At 50.3% G+C, this 12,223-nt stretch overlaps 1 protein-coding gene across 1 annotated transcript in view; it reads left to right on the top strand.

The window, feature by feature from the left end:
• The window catches only part of LOC134956695 (vitamin D3 hydroxylase-associated protein-like), a 214,873-nt gene that overhangs the window by 186,019 nt on the left and 16,631 nt on the right, over positions 1 to 12,223 (top strand). Inside the window, exons 12-13 of the mRNA XM_063938702.1 lie at positions 4,507 to 4,546; positions 7,248 to 7,356. Of these exons, the coding sequence (XP_063794772.1) occupies positions 4,507 to 4,546; positions 7,248 to 7,356 (149 nt within the window). The remainder of the gene's footprint in view (positions 1 to 4,506; positions 4,547 to 7,247; positions 7,357 to 12,223) is intronic.

The following is a 12,223-nucleotide window of genomic DNA, read 5'->3' as shown; positions in this document are numbered from 1 at the left end:
CGATGTGGAAGCTGGTAGGGCCGATTTTGAAAAATCGGCGCGGGGGCACCTCCTCGAATTCCAATTTGTAACCCTGGGAAACTATTTCCAACACCCAGGAATTCAAGTCCGAACTGACCCAGGCCTGACTGAAAAGTCGAAGACGTGCCCCCACCGGTGCGGACTCCCTCAGGGGAGCCCCAGCGTCATGCTGTGGGTTTTGGAGCAGCCGGGGAGGACTTTTGTTCCTGGGCACCTGCCGAAGCAGGTGCTCTCTTGCCTCTGCCCTTACCTCTGGCGAGGAAAGAGGGTCCCCGACCTCTTTTGGACTTGTGCGACCGAAAGGACTGCATCTGATAGGGTGTTACTTTCTTTTGCTGTTGGGGAATATATGGTAAAAAATTTGATTTACCTGCTGTAGCTGTGGAAACCAGGTCCGTCAGCCCATCCCCAAACAATACATCCCCCTTATAGGGTAGTACTTCCATATGTTTCTTGGAATCCGCATCACCCGTCCATTGGCGAGTCCATAAGGATCTTCTCGCTGAGACAGACATGGCATTGGCCCTAGAAGCTAGCAATCCAATGTCCCTTTGAGCATCCCTCATAAATAAGACTGCGTCTTTAATATGGGCTAGAGTTAGGAATATGGGCCCTCATTCCGAGTTGTTCGCTCGGTATTTTTCATCGCATCGCAGTGAAAATCCGCTTAGTACGCATGCGCAATGTTCGCACTGCGACTGCGCCAAGTAACTTTACTATGAAGAAAGTATTTTTACTCACGGCTTTTTCTTCGCTCCGGCGATCGTAATGTGATTGACAGGAAATGGGTGTTACTGGGCGGAAACACGGCGTTTCAGGGGCGTGTGGCTGAAAACGCTACCGTTTCCGGAAAAAACGCAGGAGTGGCCGGGGAAACGGTGGGAGTGCCTGGGCGAACGCTGGGTGTGTTTGTGACGTCAACCAGGAACGACAAGCACTGAAATGATCGCACAGGCAGAGTAAGTCTGGAGCTACTCTGAAACTGCTAAGTAGTTAGTAATCGCAATATTGCGAATACATCGGTCGCAATTTTAAGAAGCTAAGATTCACTCCCAGTAGGCGGCGGCTTAGCGTGTGTAACTCTGCTAAATTCGCCTTGCGACCGATCAACTCGGAATGAGGGCCATAGTATCCTTATCCATATTATCAAATTTATCTGTCAGCTCATCTGTCCAAGCTGCAATTGCGCTACACACCCATGCCGACGCAATTGTCGGTCTTAGCACAGCACCCGTATGAGAATAAATACCCTTTAAGGTAGTTTCTTGCCTGCGATCTGCAGGGTCCTTAAGGGCCGCTGTGTCAGGAGACGGTAGCGCCACTTTCTTGGACAAGCGCGTCAGGGCCTTGTCCACAGTGGGGGGTGATTCCCAAATCTCCCTGTCCTGCTTAGGGAAAGGGTATGCCATATAAATTCTTTTGGGGATCTGCGGTCTCTTATCCGGAGTCTCCCAAGCTTTTCCAAAGAATTCATTTAATTCATGAGATGTGGGAAAGTTAATAATCTGTTTCTTTTCCTTAAACATGTGTACCCTTGTGTCGGGGACCGAGGGTTCATCCACAATATGCAACACATCCCTTATTGCCACAATCATACACTGAATGGTTTTAGTCACCCTAGGGTGCAATTTTACTTTGTCATAGTCGACACTGGAATCAGAATCTGTGTCGGTAGTAGTGTCTTGTGTTAAGGGACGCCTTTGAGACCCCGACGGGCCCTGTGAGTCGGTCCAATCTGAGGATTGACCCCCTGATGTCCCCCCTAAATCAGCCTTATCAAGCCTTTTATGTAAAGATGCCACACTTGCATTCAACATATGCCACATGTCCATCCAATCTGGAGTCGGCACAACCGACGGGGACACACCACTCATTTGCTCCACCTCCTCCTTGGAGAAGCCTTCCGCCTCAGACATGTCGACACACACGTACCGACACCCCACACACACAGGGATTAACCTATAAGGGGACAAAACCCCAACCAGGTCCTAAGGAGAGACAGAGAAAGAGTATGCCAGCACACACCAGCGCTTAAAAACACTGGAAAAAATATGTCCAGATAGCACTTTTTTATATATATTATGCCAATTCCCACTCACTGCGTCGCTAATGTGCCCCCCTCCTCTTTTTTCCAGCCTGTGAGTTCAGCAGGGGAGAGACCAGGGAGCCAGCGTTTTCCTCATGCAGCTTCTGTGGAGAAAATGGCGCTGGTTAGTGCTGAGGATCAAGCCCCGCCCACCCGACGGCGGGCTTCGGTCCCAGTGATTTTTCAATAAAATGGCGGGGGATCATAGATTTACTGCCTCCGCAGTTTAATCCAACTGTATTTGTGCCAAAATGTGAGATTTATTGCTGCCCAGGGTGCCCCTCCCTGCGCCCTGCACCCTTCAGTGCTGCTCTGTGTGTGTGTGACTGGGAGCAATGGCATGAAGATCTGATGTCTTCTGCCGCCTAAGATGTCTTCTGCCTTCTCTATCCGGCTTCTATCTTCGGCATCTGTGAGGAGGACGGCGGCGCGGCTCCGGGACTAACCCCAGGTGAGACCTGTGTTCCGACTCCCTCTGGAGCTAATGGTGTCCAGTAGCCTTAGAAGCAGTGCCCAACTTGACAAGCCAGCTCTGCTTCTCTCTCCTCGGCCCCACGATGCAGGGAGCCTGTTGCCAACAGGACTCCCTGAAAATAAAAAACCTAACAAAATTCTTTTTCCACAGAAAACTCTGGAGAGTTCTCTGCAGTGCACCCATTCTCCTCTGGGCACAAGATCTAACTGAGGTCTGGAGGAGGGGCATAGAGGGAGGAGCCAGTGCACACCCATAGTCAAAGTTCTTTTTAGGTGCCCTATCTCCTGCAGAGCCCGTCTATAGCCCATGGTCCTTACAGAGTCCCCAGCATCCTCTAGGACGTAAGAGAAAATGGCGCTGAACGCTGCTGGGTCCATTCTGAGAAGCTCCGCCCCCTGAACATGGCGCGTCTTCCCGCACTTTTAAATCTTTATATTGGCCTGAGGATTTTGCTATCAGCGTTACCGAGGTCCCTGATAGCCTTGAGTGACCAGTGTAGGGTATTTGTGCTGGCTCAGGGCGCCCCTCATAGCGCCGCACTGTGTACCGCTGAGCTCTCCGGACCGCAGTTAGTACTGCGCTCCTCTCCTGTTGCCGCCATACACACCGGTTCCCCGCTTGTCGGGTCGCCGGTGACACACTCGCCACCGTAATCTTCTGGCTCTGTTAGGGGGTGGCGGCATACTGCGGGTGTGAGCGGTCGCCTCGGGCGGCTAACGATCATCACCCTCAGGAGCTCATTGTCCTGTCAGCGGAGATAGTGGCCATTAACCTCTCAGAGTTGGACACTACTCCCCCCCCTATGTCCCACGAAGCGGGGAGGCTGTTGCCAGCATCCTCCCTGTGCCTAACTCTAAAAAAATTAAGAAAACTAGAAAAACTCCTATGGAGCTCCCCTAGCTGTGACCGGCTCCGTCGGGCACATTTTCTAAACTGAGTCTGGTAGGAGGGGCATCGAGGGAGGAGCCAGCCCACACTATTAAACTCTTAAAGTGCAAGTGGCTCCTAGTGGACCCGTCTGTACCCCATGGTACTAATGTGGACCCCAGCATCCTCTAGGACGTAAGAGAAAACACAGGTGTGCCACAGCCATTTCCAGAGCATATATCTGCTGATGGCTGCGAGCTCGTAGTGCAAAAACATGGCGCCTGTGTCGCTACTGCTGTGTCCACTCTGCACACTTATATCAATCCTTTGGTGGTCATTCTGAGTTGTTCGCTAGCTGCAATCGTTCGCTGTGCAGCGATGAGGCAAAAAAACGGCACTTCTGCGCATGCGGCGCAATGCGCATGCGCGACGTACTTCCACAACGGCCGATGTAGTTTCATACAAGGTCTAGCAAAGCTTTTCTGTCGCACTGCTGTCCGCAGAGTGATTGACATGAATTTACTTTTAATAACCTTATTGTTATAAAATATTGTGATAATAGTTATTAAAAGTTAATTTTTACACAATTTACTCTTTTTGTGCGCCAAATATACAGTGCTTTTTTCCTTAGTCTGTTTAATAGCCATAGTCCAATCCTTAGCTTTGATTTCCTTATTTTTGCATATAGACTGCGAATGTGCACGCAATTGCGAATGAGCTTGCAATGGCTCCAGTGAGCGTCTCTTCTAATTTCTGGGTGGCAGCTTCACTCGCTAACATTAACAGCTCCGTAACTTGGGGGGAGATGTACTAAGCAGTGATAAAAGTGGAGAAGTGAGCCAGTGGAGAAGTTGCCCGTGGCAACCAATCAGCATTGACATAAAATGTATCATTTGGATACTATAAAAGTATACAGAGCAGCTGATTGGTTGCCATGAGGAACTTCTCCACTTTTATCACTGCTTAGTACATGCCCCGTTAGAGAATTGCAATTGCATCTGTGTACAAACATGAATTAGACCCTTTGTCCATACTGATCTCTCACCCTCCTGTCTAGATCTGTGAAGCATCTCTGGAAGGAGCAGATAGCCATGCAGGTAGCATCCATGGTGTATATAGGCTATACACGGTATATATGTTATGTGTGTTTATATATAATCAGTTTATGTAATTCTAAATTCATAAAATGTCACTGTAATGAGCAATGATTTCAGTCTCTTATTAGACACTTATAATTCATGTTCTCTCAGATCTGGCTATACAGTAGCTACTAATAATCACTGTGACATCTGGTGTAGCTATATTGGGTCCAGGGGGTTCCACACCACATGCCCTGCAACCAGGGCCTATGCACGGTTTCTATGCATGGCCAAAAAGCATCAGTTGCCTGTCACTCGGTTTAGCAGCGTTGCAGGACTACCCGCAGCGCTGCTACTAGTGTGTCCATGCCACCAGGTGCCCTGCTGCTGCTATTTCATGGGGGTTACAGGGAGGGGGGCTAACCACCAAACTGATCAGGGCTCCTGGCAACCTCAGCATGCCGCCCCCTCAGTTCCCTGCGCTCATAGGCATCTGCCTAGTGGAAGCTCCGGCCCTGCTTGCAACCATTTTTTTAAATACTTACCCCAGAGGAGATCCAATCCTAATTGAGTCTTGGTTTGAATCTCACCAATTTTGGGGTTTTGGATTGCAAAAAGGACTTGATTTCAGCTGCTTTAATTGAGTTTTATCAATGCATACCTCCCAACATGACCCTCTCCAGAAGGGACACAATGTTCTGCTCCTGGACTTCCCTCAATGTATGATTGCCATCACCTGTGTTGAACATGTTCATGGATAAGAAAGGTGTTTCAGGCAGCACAGGTGATGACAATCATAAATTAAGAGGGAAGTGCAGGAGCAGAGCGTTCTGTCCCTTCTGGAGAGGGTCATGTTGGGAGGTATGATCAATGACCTGTCGACTTTTTTTATTTAGCAATTTTAACTAACCAAAATCCAAAACCGAACCAAAACACTTGAGGGTGGTTTGCCAAAACCAAAACACGATGATGAATTAGAACCAAAACCAAAACACGGGGGAATCTGCACACATTTCTAATTATTAGATATAATTCCCCCATCTGTAATTAGTAACAGATATTAAAATTCACCTCATCTGAACCCTGGTGCCACTTGTCACATAACTCCTCAATAATATCCATATAATTTACAGTAGGGAGTGTATTATACCCTATATATATTATCAGTGCTTAAAGTGGTCCTAGAGAGGTGGTGGAACTCACCCCCCTCCCCACGGCGCCCAAGCAATAAAGGTATTGCGTGCGCCATAGGCGCGGTCTCCAAAAGAATGGGGGCATGGTCACACAATAGTAATAATGCCCACAGTAGTAGCACCCCGTAATACACATAATGCCCGCCACAGTAGCGCTTCTTATACAATGCCCACAGTAGTAGTGCTCATTATGCACTGTCCACTGTACTCGTAGTGCCCACAGTGGTAGTGCCCCTTATATAGACTCCATAGTAGTGGTGCCCCTTATGCAATGTCCGTAATAGTAATGCCCCTTATGTCCCCAGTAGTAATGCCCCTGTGTAGTATTGCCCCCAGTAGTAATGTTGCCTGTAGTAATGCCCCCAGTCGTTTAGCGCCCTAGTAGTTATGCCCCCAATGTTAATGTCCCTGCAGTTATGACCCCAGTAGTTCCCCCCCCCTTTAGTTTAGCCTCCCAGTGGTAATGCCCCCAGTAGTTTGCCTGCTTGTAGTTTAGCCGCCAGTAGTAATGCCCCCCTGTAGTTTGTTCCATTGTAGTTTAGCCCCTGTAGTTATGCCCCCCTTGTAGTTTAGCCCCCAGTAGTTTGGCCCCTGTAGTTATGTCCCCCTGTAGTTTAGCCCCCAAGTAGTAATGCCCCTGTATTTACACCACCAGTAGTAATGCCCTCCTGTAGTTTGCCTCCAGTATTTAGCACCTTTGTAGTTTGCCCCCAGTAGATTGCCCCCTTGTAGCTTGCCCCCAGTAGCTTGCTCCCTTGTAGCTTACCCCCAGTAGTTTGCCCCCTTGTAGTTGGCCCCCAGTAATAATGTCCCCCAGTAGTTTGCCCCCAGTAGATGCCCCCCAGTCATAATGTCCCCCCAGTAGTTTGCCCCCAGTAGCTGCCCCAGTAGTAATGCCCCCCAGGAGTTTGCCACCAATAGATGACCCCCCAGTAGTAATGCCCCCAGTAGATGCCCCCCTAGTAATAATGCCCCCAGTAGTAATGCCCCCCCCAGTAGTAATGCCCCTTGTTGATGCCCCCCCAGTAGTAATGTCCCCCCGTAGTTTGCCCCCAGTAGATGCCCCCGCTGCACTAAGGAAGAAAAAACACACCATACTCACTGAGCCCCGCTCCCGCTACCAGACCGCTGCAGTCCTCCTCTCTTGGCGTCCTCTCCTCAGCACTATGAGAGAGATGTCATGACTGACGTCTCTCCCATAGCAAACGCCACACAGTGACAGCGCCGGAGCTCAGTACTGAGCTCCTGCCTCCGGCTTTCGATAAGGAGAGACGGGCGCCCGCTGGTAACACAATCTCAGCGGGCGCCCGTCATCTCCCTGTGCGGCGCCGGGGACACATAGGGTTAGGTGAGCCGGAGGAGGCGGAACTGCGTTCCATCTCCAAATGGAACTGACGGAACGCAGTTCCGCCCCGTTCCGGCTCACTTTAACCCCCTTTAACTTTTACTATGCATGAGGTGTGTTCTATCTTCTTGCCCCTCCATCCATGTGATTGTCAGCTCTTGTAATGAGTCTTTTCCTTTAGGAATACCAGACAGAATTCCTCACTGAATGGAGAAAGCTGAATCTAGATGTGATCCTATGTCCCATGCTGGGACCGGCCTTCAACATCGGCTATCCGGGGAAACTATACGGTATTTCCGTAAATTCCTGTGTTCCCTCTCTGATGTATATTTACAGTATCACACAGGGCGTAACTGGACATTTGTGGGACCCACAGCTTTAGTAAGGGTCCCCATGTACACTTTGGGCCTGATTCAGACTTGTAAGCTAATGTCTAGGCTACAGAACTGTTAATGTCAGCAAGGGAAGCTACCGCCAAGAAATTAAGTGAGATGCCCACTAGAGCCAGGACCGGATTATGGTCCACTTGGGACTGGGGCTGAAAATGATCAAGGGCCTATTGTGAGACATTGAGGAGGGGTGGCTATTGCTGTGTGGGTGTGGCCAGTGCCATGTTAACATGTACAGTCCCTACACTATAAGCCCCAATGTCTCCCAAAATATGTCAAAGTAGAAAAACGGCATCACTTTGTGAGGAAATGAGAAATATAATTAACATTTTTATGATTTATGGGAACCATGTGATCATCTAGGCAATTATTCATCATAATGCTGTCATGGTGATGGGCAGGGATGGACTGGGGGCCGCAATCGGTCCTGGCATGCGCGCGCACATGATAGGAGCGCACGTGCTGTGAAAGGGGGGTGCACTGTCACTACCGATGGGGGCAGCATGCCCCTGCCTGTCTCCATGGAATTGGGGGAGGGTGCCGCGAATCCACGCCCCCCTGACTCGCGGCACCCCCCATTTCCATGGAGACGGGCGGGGGAGTGCTGCGAGTCAGGTGGCTTGGACTTGTGGCACTCCTCCATTTCCATGGAGACGGGCAGGGGGCGGCCAGGCCAGAGAGCCATAGGTTGCACTGCACGCGGCCTTCCTGATTCTGTGTGTGACAGAACCGGCCCACCAGCCCTTCTCACATTTGCCAGAAGTGCCAGATGGGCAGTCCGGCCCTGGTGATGGGCTTATTTTTATCTGGGGTCTGGAGCTGGAGCTCCATCTGCCCCATTGTTATTCTGGCCCTGACTGGAGCCATCTGAACTCATTCGCATTTGCATATAGTCACAGCCTAAATGCAAACACAAGGAACATACTGTAGACTGCTTGAGTAATTCTATGGCTACCCAGACTGGACATGACAGTAGCGACACAGGTGCCATGTTTCTCTTCGCACATGATCGCAGCTGACGGCATATACACGCTCCGAAAATGGACATGACATGTCTGCATTTCTGCCGCCACTCCCTGTTATCTCCTTTAAATGGTCCCTTCCTGTCAATTACTCTGCAAAGAGATCCTCACTGCAAACAAACTCGCAAAGGCACCTTTACAAATGCGCAGTGCGATCACTCTGCCGATATTCGCTCAATTGTGAAAACATAGGCATAGCGTACAACTCTGAATCAGGCCCTTTGTTCCGCTGGACAGAATGTGGCCAAAGCTTCATAAATCATCTTCACCTGAGCATTGACGAGGAGGAGGGACCTTCCAACTACACGGCCCATAGTAGCTGCAGCTCCTATTACTACAGTAAGACCCAGGGTCGCCATCAGGGGGGGACTGCAGGGACTGAAGTCCCGGGCCTGGACAGAGAGGGGGGCCCACCTCTGGCTAATAATGCTGATATCTGGAGAGTTGCTCCAAGTTGTGCCAAAGTACAGGTATTCTTTGTGTATCGCCCTCTGTGAAATGTTCCCTCAGAGCCCTCAGATAGTGGGGTCCACCAGGGGGTTTCCACAGTATCCCTGTGGGCCAGTCCGACCCTGGCGACACATGAAATACTTAGTGCTTAGCAGTCAATACAGCAACATGAGACATACTGGGCCTGAAACAGAGGTGGGTGATAAACGCAGATCGCTGCAAATACCGCGTACAACTCCTCACATGCTGGAGCCCACCCAGCACAGGGCACTGCCACCCAGCATGTGTGAGCCCGCCTCCTGATGCATCCGCAATTAGATTGCGGACCCATCGGAACTAAAGGTTGACCCCTGGCTGTCAGGCGGTCAGCGCCAGTGGTCCCGGCTCACCCCTGTTCGGGATGCCCCCCCCCAACGCCGCGATGACGCCCCCCCCCCTTCCCCACGACGTCCGCTACTGTCAATCACACTGCGGCCGCATCCTTCCTGGATGCGACAGCAATGTGTAAGGTTGCGCATACACACAACGGCCAGTGCACATGCGAGTGACCGCGCGGCTGCGTCCAGGTCTGAATCAGGCCCTAAGTTACAGCATGCATGTGACTACCACTGGCCTGTCAATGAAAGCAGTTGTATAAACAGACGCTCAACTGCTCACACTGGTACCCATACTCGGATGGAGAAACTGTACCTGCTATAGGGCTGGAGCACGTTTCAATGGTGCGACCGATGGTGGCATCTAAGGACACAGCAATCGTTATTACAGTGTGCGTGGATGCTGACAGCGGACATATCAGTCCTTGCACATTCGGACACACAGATGTACACCAGGGAAGGAGTTTGTGTCAGTGTGTCGGCATTTGCAGACAGATGACTGCCAATAGACGCAGCTGCTTGATGGGCCTGATTCAGGGTTATATTAACGCAAGCAGACTGATTGCTATTCATTGGTCATACACTAAGGGGGTCATTCCGAGTTGGTCGCTCGCTGCCGATTTTCGCAGCGCAGCGTTCAGGTAAAAAAACGGCAAAACTGCGCATGCGCCGCAATGCGCAGACACGTCGTACGGGTACAAAGAGGATCGTTGCTGTGCAATGGTTCTAGCGAAGAATCCATTTGCACAGCCGATCGCAAGGAGATTGACAGGAAGAGGGCGTTTATGGGTGTCAACTGACCGTTTTCTGGGAGTGGCTGGAAAAACGCAGGCGAGACCAGGCGTTTGCAGGGTGGGTATCTGATGTCATTACCGTGTCACTCATCGCAGCAATCATCGCACAGGATAAGTAACTACAAGGCTGGTCTTGTTTTGCACAAAATGTTTTTGTACCGCTCGACTGCACAGGCGTTCGCACACTAGCATAGCGAAAATACACTCCCCCGTGGGCGGCGGTTATGCGTTTGCACGGCTGCTAAAAGTAGCTAGTGAGCAATCAACTCGGAATGAGGGCCTAAAGCCACACTGCACATGTGCAGCGACTGATTTGCAATGCCACTCACAAAGAGGAATCACTAGAGGAGTGAGTGACAGGTTGCCAGTGTTTGGGGGAGGTCAGAGGAACGTGCGTGTTGGGACTGCTGAAACATTACTTCATGGGTGTGCATAAAGTAGCCTTTGCGATCTCCCTTGCATCATGAGAGCGCTCTGCATGTCAGGTGAGCCATAGAGTCTGAGACAGGTCAGACTCACTCAGTGGCTATGTGGCTGCCCAATCTGCGTTGATACTATCAGTGTTTACACCGTTGGACGTCATCGGACAGATATGAGAAGGCACCAGGGGGCGGGCCTATGCTCGGGTAAGCTTCTGTAGACATTAGCATATTTTAGCATAATGCGTTACGTTTAAAAGTCCAGGATATTATGCCCCTCAGTCAGTCTGCGGGTAATAAGGATAACGTGAGCCTTTTAATGTTGATGTTAAATCCCTCCACTGATTCAGACATCGACATTGCATCCATTGCTGGCTCAGGCCCAATATCTCATTTTGCAGCGGGGGGTGCACATAGGGTAAACCTTGGTTTGTGTCACTAATGTGGATATAGGCTCATCATAATACACTGAGCCCCTGTCCTGTAGCTATGACATCGGCTGTTATATTGTTGATTATGTCCCTGGTGAGGCTTGAAGTTTAAACTTTACACAATTGTCAATATTTCTAGCACATATCCATTAGAAGTGATGTATATTGTATGTCTAGGCATCTGTATACAGTATGTGTAAATACTCTATTTATTTATACTTCCTGATGAATCCCTGAGAATCTCAGTTTCTTAAAAATGTGTCGGTGACCATGGATACACTGTAACTCTCCCTGTAACAGTCACAGAACCCATACCTCCCAACTGTCCCGATTTTCGCAGGACAGTCCAGTTTTTGGGGACTATCCCGCTGTCTCACCCGCGGGCTGCAGTGTCCCACGGTGGGTGGGGGGCAGTTGGGAGGCTCCTGCCACTGTGCATGCGCACAGAGTCTATTCACATGTGACAGAGGGAGAGGGGGAATGCCAGCAGCTCAGAGAGCGCTGGGCATGACCCCTCAGTGACAAAGACTCACTCCCGCGAAGCCATGCCCCCTTTCCATCAAGTCACGCCCCCTTTCGGAAATCGGGCGCAGCTTTGCTGCGCAGATAGCCCTCTTCCCATGCAGCCAATGTTGGAAGGTATGCAGAAACTGTGGAAGTGAATTTAAATTACAGTCCTGGATCGGCATCAAAAATTCCCACAACACAATTATCAGTGTATTTTTTGGGACAAATACAGTTATACAGTATGTGTTTGTGCATGCATCACTCTGCTGCTCAAGCCTGTCTTCCCAAGCCCCCCTGCTACTGTGGCTCCTGCTCTTGTCCCCCCTTCCCAAACCCCCCTGCCATGGCTGCCACTGCCTCTGCCCTGCCCCCTGCTGCTGTCCTGGGATACAGTCGTTAGGTCGACCCAACTTAGGTCAACACTCATTAGGTCGACATTGCCCTTATGTCGACATGGCCGTCAGGTTGACATGTACTAGGTCGACAGGTCAAAAGGTCGACATGAGTTTTTCCCATTTTTGTTATATTTTCATACTTAACGATCCACGTGGACTACGATTGGAACGGTAACCGGCGCAAAGCGAGCCATGCCAGGGGACACGGTGCACTAATTTGGGTTCCCTGTCACTTTATGGAGAAAACAACACCAAAAACACTCAAAAAACTATTGTCGACCTTTTGACCTGTCGACCTACTACATGTTGACCTAATGGCCATGTCGACCTAATGCATGTTGACCTAGGGGCAATGTCGACCTTCAGTGTTCAACCT

This window comes from Pseudophryne corroboree, chromosome 9, assembly GCF_028390025.1.
Source record: "Pseudophryne corroboree isolate aPseCor3 chromosome 9, aPseCor3.hap2, whole genome shotgun sequence".
NCBI classification, from domain to species: domain Eukaryota; kingdom Metazoa; phylum Chordata; class Amphibia; order Anura; family Myobatrachidae; genus Pseudophryne; species Pseudophryne corroboree.
This window is presented reverse-complemented; position numbering and strand designations above follow the sequence as displayed.